General features: G+C 43.1%; 1 protein-coding gene across 1 annotated transcript in view; it reads right to left on the reverse strand.

Moving 5' to 3' along the window:
- The window catches only part of PRKCQ (protein kinase C theta), a 65,430-nt gene that overhangs the window by 9,996 nt on the left and 40,980 nt on the right, over positions 1-14,454 (reverse strand). The window contains exons 15-17 of the mRNA XM_086744688.1: positions 6,439-6,530; positions 4,074-4,136; positions 342-480 (exon numbers count right to left, since the gene is read on the reverse strand). Coding sequence (XP_086600814.1) covers positions 342-480; positions 4,074-4,136; positions 6,439-6,530 — 294 coding nt within the window. The remainder of the gene's footprint in view (positions 1-341; positions 481-4,073; positions 4,137-6,438; positions 6,531-14,454) is intronic.

The following is a 14,454-nucleotide window of genomic DNA, read 5'->3' on the forward strand; positions in this document are numbered from 1 at the left end:
TGCTGTTTCTGTCCTGGAATTGCAGGATCTACCTCTTGGAACTTCTTCCACCATGGCCCAAAACAGATTTCCATATTAAGCATGGTGTTTCTTTGTTAAGCTAGTCACTACTTCCTAGGCCCATTTGCACAAAAAAAAAAAAAAAAGAATTAGCCACAAAAATATGCAATGCCAGACAGCAATGCAGACTCTGAGTCAAACAGAAATCCAGTTTCTAGCCTGGAACTGCTCAAAAGCAGGTTATTACTATTTGCACCCTCCACCATTGACTGACAGACATGTCCTAAGACACGTTCTCCGTCCCACAGTAGCTTGCTGACCTCCCTGGACCCCGCACCTACCTCAGGAGCGATATAGTCAGGAGTCCCACAGAAAGTACTTGTCTTCGCGTCTCCAAACATGTTCTCCTTGCACATCCCAAAGTCAGCAATTTTGATGTGTCCCTCATTGTCCAGCAGGACATTGTCTAGCTTTAAGTCTCTGTGAAGGAAGAGAAGGAAACCGCTCGTTTACTGTGTTATAAAGCCACACGTGTTATTTTAGCAGGTTACATTTCTTAACTTGCTATCTGCCTCTATGTAGTGCCTATGTGTTGCAATTACAAAGGAAGGCTGAGGGTCAAATGAGGAGCTGCTGTCCTGGACTTCAATATCCCTCTCTTCCTCTTTCCTCTCATCTCAGCACTGATTCATTTGCCGGAGAAGACTTTACCCAAGACATCTTCTAAAAGCTGCCTCCTCCGAAGATGCAGAATAGTGAAGTTAAAAAGGGCTTTGCACCAGCTGGTGCTTCTGCCTTAACACAACTTGGAGAAGGTGAGCAAGAAGAGATTGACTAATGCTGGCTTTTTCCTTCCCTGGGAGTCCCAGTGCTCACTCTGAAGCTGCTGCCAGATCTCTCTCCCAGTGCAGGCTCCACAAATGGTGGAAGAGGTAAGGACTGACAAGACCTGCACGGTTTGCAGAGGGTCAGAATAACCCCAGACATCAGCAGAACATCCACCACGTTTTCACTTCTGGGCTGCACTATCTGAGCCCCTGTGGATTTACGAAGCCCTTCACACATAACTGCCAAGATGTTGTCAGAGGTTTCAGGCTCCGAGCTACCATGGGAAGCAAAGAGCCCAGAGAGAGAAAAAAAGAAATGCACAGGGAAGGAAATAAAGGCAAGAGAGCTGATGAATCATAGCCACTGACAGAGAACAAAGAGGTCCTCACGTGGGAACAACCTCTGAAACGCAGAAAAACATGTAAAGAAAGAAAGGAAAAGGCACAAAGAAAGGAATGCTGTCACAGCGTCTGTGTTAAATTTTTTAAATCTCCTACCTAGAAGTTTTGCTTTTCATTGAAATAATGACTCAGGGAGACGTTTAAATCAGTGATGCTGCATTTCATCTGGGATGTAGGTAGAATTTGGGTTACCTGGTTTCAGAGCGCTCACACTCCTGCACTGCCTATCTTTGCTATCAATCACTGCTCCTTCTCAGGAGCTCCCAAAACACCCAGACACAACATTTGCTTGTGTCCCCAGCTGAGGATACAATCGGTCTTTTCCAGCCTCTGCTGATTCACAGTCTACACACATTTTCCACTCCTCAGGCAAGAGTCCTAAGCACGAGGCTGCTATATAGCTACCCTCCCGGTGACAACAGTTTTACAATGTTTTTGGTTTTTGTTTTTTTTTTTTTTCAGAAATGGCTTTGACACCCTCAAATAAAGTAATTTCTAATGCATGGTGCTCCTGAGATGATTGCCCACAATTGCAGCCTCGTGATGTGCAAAGCTCCGTGTCTTGCTTCAGCCAGACCCCAATCAGCGTGAGGGACCTTGTAGCGTCTACACACTAAATTGTTTTCAAGGGGCAATTGTTCGCTGCTGTTAGAATATGGCGTAAAAAAAAAGTGGGAGTCATCAATAAAAAAAAAAATACAGAGACAACCCAGACATTTGCCTTCCAAGTGGCAGACACTCATGTTGTCACAATTTCCAGCTGGAATGACTTATTTTAGTTACACCACTGAGATAAATCCCTAGCTGCCAGCACTGCTTTTATTCATCTGGTAGATCGAAGTAAAACAAAAACCTCATCACCTACAGTTCACTTTCATTATTTTGATGAGTCTCACACTCACTGGCTCCAGGGATTGGAGTTTCTGCCAAAAACGTCTCAGCTCATTCATTAAAATTTAAGCCAACATTTCCAAGCGTGGGTGCATGATAGAACAGCTGGATTAATTATTCTTACTACATCACAAGCGATGCAGTTTCAAAAACGATTTCTATTCACTCTCCTAAGTGCTTAGTTAGCTCTGACTGAGACACTGATGGCTGTGTATTCTCAACTGACCTCATTGTCATTGTCTTCAATGAAAAAAGGAGTAGGACTGGCTAAGTCTTTTCTCTCAAACCTTTATACCCAAAGCAACGCCGCACCGACTCCTGGGAATGAGATATTTCTTCCTATCATGATGCTACCCAATGTCTAGCTATTCCAATTTGCCCATGTTTCCCAAGGCTCCAGAATCTCTCTTCTTTCATGAGGAAATGTGTCCCAAATCCTGACACAACACTGGTGTAGCAATCCCAAATAAAAATGTGAATTGTAAACAAAATGTCAGTGTTAACTGCCACACACCCACAATGTCCTGCAGATATTTTTAAGCAACTTTTCTGAGAAGCCCGAGTAAAAATGACAGACATGGCTAAGTGATTTGGGCACTTCAGTAAACGTTTCCCTTCAGCCATCCAGAACAAGACTTAGAGTCAGAAACTGGCTGAGACCCTGAGATCATTTTAGCTTAACGTCATTGACATTGATCTCATGTTTGCGCAATCACCATCATTGGTCAATAAAGACCACAAATGGCTCCCACATGAGTACTAATAATGAATAATAAGGCGAGTTTATATGAATCAAAGCTTGCATTTTAATGGAAGAGTGGATTGTAAACAAGCCATTCACTTTTAGCATTTGTTCTAATGTTCGCACTAGATGGCAAACATTGAAATTAGCTCATTTTGGTTTCAGCAAACATCATTGCTTTAGTGAGCTTTCTCATTTCTTTATGACAAGCTACTTGCTTCCTGTTTTTACAGGAGGCTGCAATGTAGTAATTAAGTTTTGCCATGAAGATGAGCTGGACTAGAGCTCCCCAGAAATTCAATTCCTCCTTTCAGCCTTGGGAAAGCAGCCTGATTTCTGCAGCCCTTCTTGTCGCTATCCTTTTACAGAGGTCCAAAGCACAACACTTGTATATTAGATCAAAGTGTCCGCGTGCAGCTTTGAGGCTACTAGAGAAGTCAAGCAGAAGCTGGAATGGGCAATTTTCTGGTAGAGGACATCTCCTCCTCAGGATTTGATAGACTGATGCATTGTGGACTAAGCTCATACCAGTAACTTTGGGAGAGGACTCTTCTGTCTGAGTGCAGCTGCCTGCAGTGTCCCACTTCGTCCCCATTGGCTCCCTGTAGAGCCTGCTGGTAGAGGTGGGCACTTCTCATATACACTCCAACACAGGCACGATGAATCCAACAAAGCCCACTCCTCTTTGCTTACTGCAAGAATAGCTTGGGTGATGAGCTCAGATTCATGATGGTAGGTAAGATGAATCCCATCTCCCTATGGAACTGCGCACAGCAGACCTGTTAATAACCCAAAAGCTAAGTTATATCACTGTCTCCCTGCTGTTGTTACTCAAGCTGAGCTTGTCGCCACTGTTCCAGGGCAACCAGCACAGCAGATACACCAAATTTCTCATGGCTAGCTTCACCTTCATACATGGAAAGCTTAAACTGCATGCCTACGCTGGGTGCTATATGAATGACTCAATGTTAGTGCATCAAAGGGCTTGTTTTAATGTTAACTGAAATAGGATTGGATTCTCAAAAAGGGCTTAAAACTGCCATTTCTACAGTATGTCCTCAGAATAAAACAGCCAGATTCTGTAAAAAGGAAATCTGCATAGAAATGCAATATCAGTAAGTACATCCAAGCAACAGTCTCTCAGTTACCATTAGCGCTTGCAGGGAAAGCAGAAAAGGTTTAGCATATTGGATATTAAAGAGTGAAATTACCTATATATTATGCCCTTGGAATGGAGAAACTGGAGCCCGCATATTATTTCAGCAGCATAAAACCTGAGTGACAGAAGGCACAAGTTAGAATGGATGTTTCCCAACAAGTACTTTCAACTAGACCAAAAAAAGAGAGAAACTTTGTCTCTACAGGACCCAAAACCTCATTAAGTTCCCAGAAGGTCTGGAGTATCTCCAGAATGCTATGAGTAACTGGGTTACACAGCTAACGGATGAATGATGGGAGATTCCCAAAAACATGCCACACAGCTAGGAGCACAACTCCCACTGAAACCACTTTGTGAAATGGTAGGGATTTGGAGCCTACTCATCTTCAGGGATTTGGAAGCCACAGTGCATGGCTAGCTGCATTTTTTTTAATATTTAACTGACACTGAGGACATGTCCTTCAGCGCCCAAGGATGTGTCCAGATCCACACAACTCCTGCATTTCCCTTATTTACATGTTTAAAGTAAATCCATGAGTTACAGTGATGCATCAGACCACAAACTGCAAATTACAGTTAATACCTCAGACCTCAAAAGAGCAGCTGTAATTTTCTATGTTCAGTAGCTGCCGCGCAAGCAGTGGGCTGGTCCCAGCAATGGGACAGGCAGGTGAACATCTGAGTTTGGGGACCACAGACAAATCTCGATGTCTTCTCAAACAGACCTCTTCACTGCTCGGATGTATGACTTGGTTTTGAAATCTTATCCAAGATATTAAGAAGCTAGCAGCTTGGTGGCCTTTTTCTGGAGTCTTTTCAAGTTTGAGATCTTTGTTCTCAATACATTTCTGCCTAAAGGACAACCCCACATCCTGCTGCAAACAGGCAGCATAAGGCTGAAGCACCATTGTGCAAAGGAAGTGCTCTCCCAGAAGGGAACGTAACCTCAGGGTGGCACGCTCCTCCGGTGTTGTACAGCTCTGCTCCCTCAGTCTTCCATGCATTGGCCCTTAATTCTGAACATTGAAACGCTTTTGAAAAAATAATCAAATTAAACACTGATTTAAGTTAGGGTTTGAGTTTTTTTTAATTATTAGATAAAAATTAATTCCTATAGTGGTTTCATTATTGACTTACAGAATACCTTTTGCTTGTAGAAGGATTAAAAGCACCTTTCATTTATTCTAATTCTTCTATTTACTTTAATCAAAGTTAAATAAATTTTTAATTCTCTCTTGGTGTATTAATCTTTTGTTTACATTTAACTTTTGCACTTTTGATAGCTTTTGTCTCTTTTTCCACACCTTGAACCTTAAAGGGGAAAAGGGAAAATCCCATTACTTCGAACAAAAAACAGCTTCACTTCTCATCACTGGACTGGGAACTTTAGCTTCAGCAGGTCCTGCAGTTTGGCTACACGCCACTCAGTGTTGTAAAGAACAAGATATTTGGTTCCACAGATGGCTGAAAAGGCCTCTGTGGGATTTCTTTGCTGGTAGTAAATCTGGGGTGGAAGTTGGGGCTACGATGTCGTTACTGGGGCTTCCAATTATGGGCTGAGAAAGAACTCAACAAGTGCAACAAAGAGCAACCCCAGGGCTGCTGTAATTCATAATAGACACCCGTAGGTTGATATGAAATGACCCTCACCCATGGGCCATGTAAAGAAGATCTTAGGTATGCTAGGGGGCAGTTTATAGACAGCAGAGACACTTCCAGAGGTAAGGTCTCAGCTGGGTTGAATGGTCCCTCTGGAGCCCTTCTCTATTTGAGGGACTGCAGTCCTGGGAAGGGGACTAATCCAGCAAGCAGGGCAGCCTAAGGGACAGCTGCTGTCCAGCTCAGCTCACAGCTCTGAAAACTGTTTGAGGGACTATGCTGAGGTCAGTGCAAAATTCAGGAGCCAGGTCACAGGCTGGGAGGAGGCCCCTGGTTTGCAGGCGAAAGGATGAGTCTGCAGGCAGACGCAATGCTGACGAGGACGTAGCAGTGTCTGTAACGCTTCCAGACAGAAATAGCTTTCCTGGTTGACCAAGAATGCAAAGCAAGGTCATGTCTGACTGAAATCCACTGCGTGAATGGTCTCTGAAAAGCCTTCTGTGGGAGGGGAAAGAGGACAGGGAGAGGAAGTGACTTGCTCCAAGTCCATCGTTGAGTTGGGGTGATGACCTGCGTGTGTGGTTTTTTTTCGGTTTGGTGAGAGCTGGGATAGAGAGTGATTCTGTTTCCAGCGCAAGCATTATCCCCACTTTGCAGCTGAGTAAGGTGCAGGGAGGTCAAGTGATTTGCCCAAGGTTTCGTCTACAGGACAGTAGCAAAGCTGAGAATAAAATCAAGATCCCTGGTGTCTCCAGGTGCTACCTTTGGTTCTACCATGTGTGCAATCTGCAAGCCAAAAGGTAATGATAACATCTTACGTTGCTCTCGGAAGGTCAAACTTATGACAACTCTGGATATGGAACATGAGGTCTCCACCATTGAGGTATTCCATCACAAAAAAGAGATTTTCCTAGAGAATGAGACAAGATCACAATAAGGGTTAGGAAAGGGTGAGATAAAAGTGAAAAAAAAAACCATTCAGAAAGCACTTGAAATGAGGAAGGAAAAGACTGCAGTGAGGGTTTTGGAAAGACAGCAGTTTCTTTTTCAGATTCCTCATTTCTCCTCTTTGTTCTGTAAGCCTGTACTCACACTTTCTGCTCTGCTTTGTATAAACAGCATTAGCAAACATTGCAAATCCACTTAATAACCAGCTGGTGCTGTTGATTTTTACCAGCAGACCTCTAGGCTTGCCAGAAGGTGATGAGTAACTCTGCAGTGACTCTGTAACAGAAGAACAGATGGACAACCTTCCAGGAAGACTGGTGGAAGAGGCAGAAGTAAATTCCAGGCCTCTTCTGGTCCCCAGCCCAGGCATTATCCATCCAGTGGAGTGATCTCAAGCTGGTGTTATCTGCACTCCTGCACATCTTTTACGGAGGCACATGGCTCTGACTTTTTCAAGTTGTCAGAGACACTGGTCAGATGCAGCAATTTGTTTTAAGCACACGCTTGATTTTAAGCCTGAAAGCTGTTCTGTTAAACAAGGCAAGATGTAACTTGCTAGTGGGAAGATTCATAAATTAATCATATTTCTGGATGTCCACTGGGTGCTTGCATGTCAGAGAAGCCTGGAAAAAGGTCCGCTCCTTTTCCCCAGCTGCATGTAACCATCAGCTGTTCTACCAAGGAGGTAGGAAACTCTCCTCCTGGTACATAGAAGTGGTGAGGGGAATCTCTGTGTTGGATAAAGAGCAGAACTGATCACTAAGGTTTCCTTTCCATTCCTTGATGTATGCCACACTGATCCCCTCGCTGCTTCATCAGCCATAACTCCACCACCAGGCCCCCGCAGCAGCTGGGGGCTGATTCAGACCAATCCCTTCCACATTGACTTGCACCTACAAAGAGGGAAAAGCACCTTTTTCTGGAAGAAGAGTATCTGTGCAATGAGTTATGTTCCCAGTTTAAAATTCTGTTTCAGGAATCTCCACTTCAGTGCATAAATGCATGAATAAAATAAAATGCATGCAGCAATTTTTTTTTTCTCAAAAGCCTCTCTCCATGTATCTGAAGTTAGTAATCTCCAGGCTATGCTAAAGTTTATTAATATCTTCCCTTTGTTGCCTATTGACGACCACAATTTATTTTTGGAGGAAACAGAATTATTTTCATTTATTTTTTAACAGTTGAAGGAAGATTTTTATCCATAAGATGTAATGTAAGCATCTCTGGCAGCAAGCCAAGAGCTGGCTATTTAAAAAAAAACCAACAATGTTTGTTCCTTTCAAATAACAGCTGTCTGCTCTAATTTGCGCAATTTCTTTAGCCAGATCCTTTTAATTACAGTACTCTTATTTAAACGGACGTCTGGCTGGAAACCCCACCTGTCATCCAACAAGCACAGGGCCAGATCTGGCCTCCCAGGGAAAGAACACAAATTTTGCCAGTAAACCAAATGGGTTCATGTTTTCAGTTTGAAGACCTTGCACCTATAGAGGTCTCTGCACATAAGTCAGTTGAAGCGAGTAATAAGGCCAAATAGAGACAGGCAATTTAGTACAGAAATGAATAAAACTTGGAAGTGATGGGAGCTCAGGAGCCTGTTCAGGAAAACATTTGAACAGATGCGCTTGGTGAAGGTACACAGGGAGGTGATGAGGTTTAGCCAACAGCAGACCGGCAGCCACATGTATCACACTGGGACAGAAGAAACCTCATGGGTCTTCAAATGAGTCAAATTTGGCTTCAGTGGACTGGGAAGGAGAAAACACCTGGATTTCCCTGGAAAGTCCACTGAGTTTGGCTAGACCTCATCACACATCTTTAAGCATAACATAAAGTCCATGCTTGTTCAGTGGAACAAGCAGTCACGCTCTGCTTCCTCATGGATTTGAGCAGCCACTTGATGTGCCTGTTTAATTGAACTGGGGGCTCTAACTTGAAACTGGGGACTTTGGCAGCATCCTTCTGCCATCCGAGGAAAAAAAAGGTGGACAACCTCTCAGATTAATTGGCATCCAAATATAATTACATAAATTCCATTGCTGAGCTGTCTGAAGCGACGAAGCTGAAGACTACAAACTTGACTTAGGCGTGATTAATACTGAAGTTTGTGGTCTATGGAGTGATACAAAAACGCTGTTGAAAATAAAGATGTCATCACTCTGACTTTTCTGCTCTGAGACTTGGAAGTTCCTCTTGCTTCTTACAAAAGTCAGTTGTCTGGAATGGTGCATAGAGAAAAATTGCTTGAGATCAGCCCTAAGTACGTCATTATGAGCAGCAAGAGATAATCAAGCAGTGCAAGCTGCAACAAATTATTTGAGACAGCTTCCTAAGCCTGAGATCTACAGAGCTGTAGAACACATAAAAAAATGGGAAGTGGCAAAACCCATACTTGAAACAACCACAAATTCAGGAGAGTGCTAGAGGTTAGAGAATTAGAATGGCAGGGAGCACATGTTTGCAACACACATTAGACGCACACGGGTGTGCATCCTGCACACAAAATAACAAGGTTCCCTGGTTGACTCAATGCTGCCAGGTGCTGAAAGACTTGATTACTCCAAGAACACAATTTCTTGCCCCAACAGCCTCTCAGTGCCTGTGCTGAGCTGAGCTCCCCTCTGCAGAGCCACCTGCTCTCTCTGTCTCTCCAGGACACGGCAAGGATGGAGTTAAACCGACCTGCTTCTGTTCTGCATGCAACTGCTGTGAGAATGAATACTCTCTGTCAGAGATGCTTTCAACTTTATAAACAATGAGTATAAAGCAGGCAGCATTTAAATTGATCTTTTGAAGGTACATCCTATAACAGGCTCCTAAAATCCTCAAACCAGCTGGAAGCCCTCCAGACCTGAGGAGGGCTTTCTGCAGAGATTTTCAGATTTTGTTTTCTTTGCATTTGAAAGCCCTTGCATACATACAAACACAAAATTAAACACCATTTACTGAAAAGCAAAAATTCTTTTTTCCAGGGGTTCCAGGAGGATGAATATTGGAATAATTAATACTGCAGGACAGCGTGGCTTTACCCTTACTTAAAGCAGTTACCATAGTAAGTCTCTCCCCATGGAGAAGGCTCCTCAGTGTGTATTAAGTGACCTAACCCTACTGCATGCCCATTGAATGCAGTTGGCCCTTGCTAAGAGAAAGGTTTGATGTTGTGCAATTCCTGCAGCTGATGCGTGTCTGACATTTCCATGCAGCTGAGCCGAGCCAGACTGGATGCTCATCCATGCTTTGGAGCTACTTTACTTCATGGGATAGATGGGAGCCAAAGGCCTCTCAGCCCTTCTCCACCACATCACCCACCGAGTGTTGCAGTCCCATCACAGCATCCCGTCCAGTGGGAAAGAAAGCAATGCTTGTGCCCTTGCTAGCAGGTGACCATAGGTGGTATTAACATTGCCATTTGCACCATCTGGGGACGATCAAAGCCAAATTGTTACAGATTAAAGCATCCCCATGTTTAATTTTGGTCTCCGGTCTAAATACTTTTTAAAAATCTCACTTGTGTATTATCAGTCTATCTTCTGGAGATGGCAGCATTTCTTTCAGCTGTCAAATAATTGTCTGGTCCCTGATCTCATGATGTATTTTTTTGTTCTAATCTTTGCACTGTCAGCATTTTTGACTACATGTTAAACGGCTCATTTGGAATGCTTAGCTTTGTACTAATACTACTTAGCACAAAGCATACAAATATATTTATACACATGTATAAAAATGCATATGTATACATAAAGGTGTAGACATGGCTGGCGATAGCTGCTTTCACTTGAGTTCTGGGATCCCAGGGCCTTTCCTCACAGCTCACAGCAGGCAGAGTCCATCACTTACGGTGGTAAACTGAGTTACTATCAGCCCTGTCATGCAAGAGAAAGCGGCTTTTCCTATCAGGATTGGGTGGGGTCGCAGAAAGAGATTTTCTCAAGGCTTGATAAAAACTTTCATGAAAATTTGGAGATAAAAAAAATATCACCAAACCAAAAACTAAACCAAAAGTAGCCAAATTTATGAAACATAAGTATTTTATCAGCTGAAAAATACGGGAGGGAAAGTAATGTTTTCAGTTTAAAAAGTCATATTTTTTTCAGGAGAAAGAGCTGAAGAGATACATTGCAGACTTTTAGAAATCTCAGGTAAAGCTGAATGTATTTGGGCCAATTTTCCTCAGAGCTGGACAATAGGAAGGCAATTAGAATATGAGCATTTAATATGTCAAACATCTATCACTTAAAAAAAAATGCATATAAGCTGGCCTCCTCTTTTCCTTGCCAGTACACTCCACCTGTTCACACCACATGGGCTGACACCACCTAGAAGTGTCTTGTAAAGGCTTCATATATTTGATGTTATAATTACAGCTGCTCACACCTTCTCTGGCAGAACCTGGTTGAAATCTCAAAGCTCTGCTGAGATGCTGCTATTTCTACTGAACCACATTGAAATTTTGTCCAGGATTGAATGAGACCTTGCCAATTTTCCAGTGTGCCGCTTGGAGGAGACAAGATCCTCAAAGCCTCCCTAAACTTCCCAATTCTTCCCCAGCTTTCCCATCGGCTGGTTCAAATTTGGGCAACTACCCTTGAATCAGATGTTTCCAAGCTGAGTTATCCTTCCAAAAATCCTAGGAGGATGGAGACTTGGAAACCATGTAGCTTCAAGATCACGTCTCCCAAATGGCTGAACACCAAGGCATGGGATGGTTTGTACGACGGAAAAATCACTGCATCATCCTGTACTCTCTTCTTTAGCCTTAATTCCTGGTCAATGCCAAAACCAAGATGCTGGCTACAAAGATAAGTGGTCTGACCTCACAGGACATCTCATCTTGTGACCAATATTTTTTGTGCCTTTACTTCAGTCCACGCAATATTTTGTTGTGCTTCAGTGGTTCAGCAGTGCTGGAAGTCAATTCTTGGAACCTCACCTTCCTACAGGATGACTTCTCTTGCAATGCATCAGCATCATGTGGTCAGAGAGGATCCTGCATGGCCTGGGGAGGGCATGTGGGCCTGATCCAGGGCTGCTCAGAGGGTCCATGACACAGCCAGGCAATGGAGCTGAACCCTGAACGGCCGTGAAACGTGCATGTGCCAACCCACACGCTCTGACTCAGGTCAAATAACTCAGCACTGCCCCTCTAAAGGTAAGACAAAGATAGAAGAAAACTGAAATTGCCCTTGGAAAATTTTGCAAGCATTGCAATTTCCTTCAAGGAAACATTTTGATGAGAAATTTCCTGAAAATACTACTGGAAAACACTTCAGAGCCTAAGAATTTTTAAATTAGGATCACACTCCTTATTTACAATCCTTTTCTCCTTCCTGCCAATGCAAGAGATTTTAAAGTCAGTACTAAGCACATTAAAACAACAGAGCATGTGAAAATGGCTCACCACAAGGACTTTTAAAAGACAGAATAGATTAGTAAGGCAGAAAATAAATGTTTCTGTAACATTCACTTTTAAATTGCAATAAAGATTATTTCTCTTTTGGGTTGAGATAGTTGTCTGTTTTTTGTGCTACAAGCCAAAATGCCTGAAGACTCAGTTTGCATTTAGGTAAAGGGTGTGAATAAAACCTTGGTCAATGAAGTAAAGAAACGGTTAGAAACAAAAGTGACTTTCAAAAAGGGAAAACCTATTTTTATCACACAAGATCAGTGAAATGCAAAAAGAAGAATAAAACATAAGCACCGGAATGCTAGTCATTGTTTTGGCATTACTAATTTTGGAATTTCACAGAATTATAAACATGTTTTTCCTCCTCTTTAACATAACAGTGTCCCCTTAAATCTAATAAAACAGAATAGCTCTCTGAGCTTGTTGTTAAAATCCACACTGTATAATTATGTCAGCTGAATATCTGTATACAAAGATTACTGCAGTAAAATAAAAGAGTCAAGTTCAAAAACAGATTGGGAAAAAAAAAAACCCATGCGTTTGAATTTATTCTCACGTAGCAAAACATGACAAGTATTCTGAGTTTCAAAAGCACTGATCGTTCAGCCTCCACGGGAATAAAAAGGAGCATTAGGCGCCTGGTGCCTACAAAAACCTGTCTGAAGGGCTGTCAAGCTTTATACATTTCAGCATTCACTGATTACCTGGGTTGAGGCCAGGAAGAAACTCATCCCAGAGCTCAAAGAACTGTCAACAGATGATATGACTTTTTTTTTTTCCCTCTGGAGACATGGGGACTACTGAGGTTCTTGTTTCAGCGTAGGAATATTCCTGTTTTTAGTGTCCTCTGAAGAGGCATTCAGTAGCTGAAGCACCTCAGAAACCTTGCAAGCCAAAGCATTAGAGATTCAGAAAGGCATCGAGATGTGCATTTCTGTTTGAAATTACTTATCTATCCAGTGATGCCTTCAAAAAAAAAAAACAATTTTTCAACTGAAAATTCAAGTTTTCAATATTTAAGTCCAGAGAGGGACTACACAGCAGCGCCCTGGCTTCTAAAATGATTGCTCCAGAAGATATTACGACTGAACCACGCTGTCCTTTGAGCCCTGAAAGACTCTCCATGGCTCGTCGCAGCTCTCCTGCTCTGAATGACTTTCACACATCGAGTGATTGCTGCTTGGCTTGCAAAGGTCAGGGGAGAAAAACGTAAGCTAGAAATCAATCATCGCAGAGTGGCTTTGGCCTGGGCAGCCACCTTCCAGCTTCTCTGTGTCTGTGCACTTGAGGGCAAAATGGAGAGACCAAATAACTTTAAAGTGGCAATGTTGGCTTGGGATCAGATGGATGGAGATGCTTTCTGTATGTCAAGAGGGCTATATTGTAACGCTGTCCTTAAGACAGTGTAGGAAGAGAGCAGTTGGGTTTTTGAGCCTGGCACTCATGTATTTTTCAGGCACTCGTTGCTTTTCCATCCTGCAGGTTTTCCGTGCCTCAGCCACAGCACAGTCCCACCCTAAATGGTCAGTAAATCCCATCCGGCCTCTGGCACAATGCCATTTGGCCTGACATCTTTTTGTTGCAATCTCATGAGGGAGGTGGACCCTTGCATGCATGCACTGCCTGAAACCAGAGCTGCAGGCTGCCACTGCTGTGTTCATCCCAAACTTGTCCTCCAGCTTCCAGACCAGGGCTGGATCAGGGCCGGACCACAGACAAGATGGTTCTGCTGCTGCACAGCATCAGTCAACATCCCCTTAGGCACCTGGAGTTACAGCCAGCACAAGCAGCTCTCCCTGGAGTATGAGCTCCCTTGTAGAGCTGTGACTGTTGTGAATATTTTGCCTTTTTAATTAAATCTTGATTTTCTTTGCTTTTGGAGTTGGGTTGTTTGTATTTTCCTCTGAAATCTAGCTCAAAAAAAAAAAAAAAAAAAAGGTAATTAATTCCTTTCCTCTCCGGGCAAGGATCCATTCCCAGGACATGCTGGACTCACTGACAGTTCTGAAGGGGTTAAACACGAATGCCTGGGCTCGGTGTCACATCGCCTACAGCTGTTCCCAGACATTCTCTATGACAAATTTAATCTGCCTTTGAACAGGTGCTGCATCCCAGGGGTGACTGGGATATACCGCAGAGGTTATATTTGTTTCTTCTGACCCTGCAGAAGCAGCAAGCCTCTTGCTGAGCTGTTCCTAACCTCACACCGAGCGGTATTTTGTATCACTAAATCCTGGGACTAAGTGGGGACTGGGAGCATCCTACCAAACCCCTGAACAAGCAGCCTTATGAGAGTGATGCTGCTCTGAATTTGAGCTCAGGGGCAAAAAACATCTCTCAGGCGTGGTTTGAGTAGGTTGGGCAGACAAGACAACCTCTCAAATATTCTTCCATATTTTTTTTCTATGCATTGTGTGTGCTATAGCATTAAGATGACTGGTTGTGGCTGCAGAAAAGGCTCTGGAAACCTAATCGCTGGTTT

Source organism: Chlamydotis macqueenii, chromosome 1 (assembly GCF_036417535.1).
Source record: "Chlamydotis macqueenii isolate bChlMac1 chromosome 1, bChlMac1.mat, whole genome shotgun sequence".
Taxonomy (NCBI): domain Eukaryota; kingdom Metazoa; phylum Chordata; class Aves; order Otidiformes; family Otididae; genus Chlamydotis; species Chlamydotis macqueenii.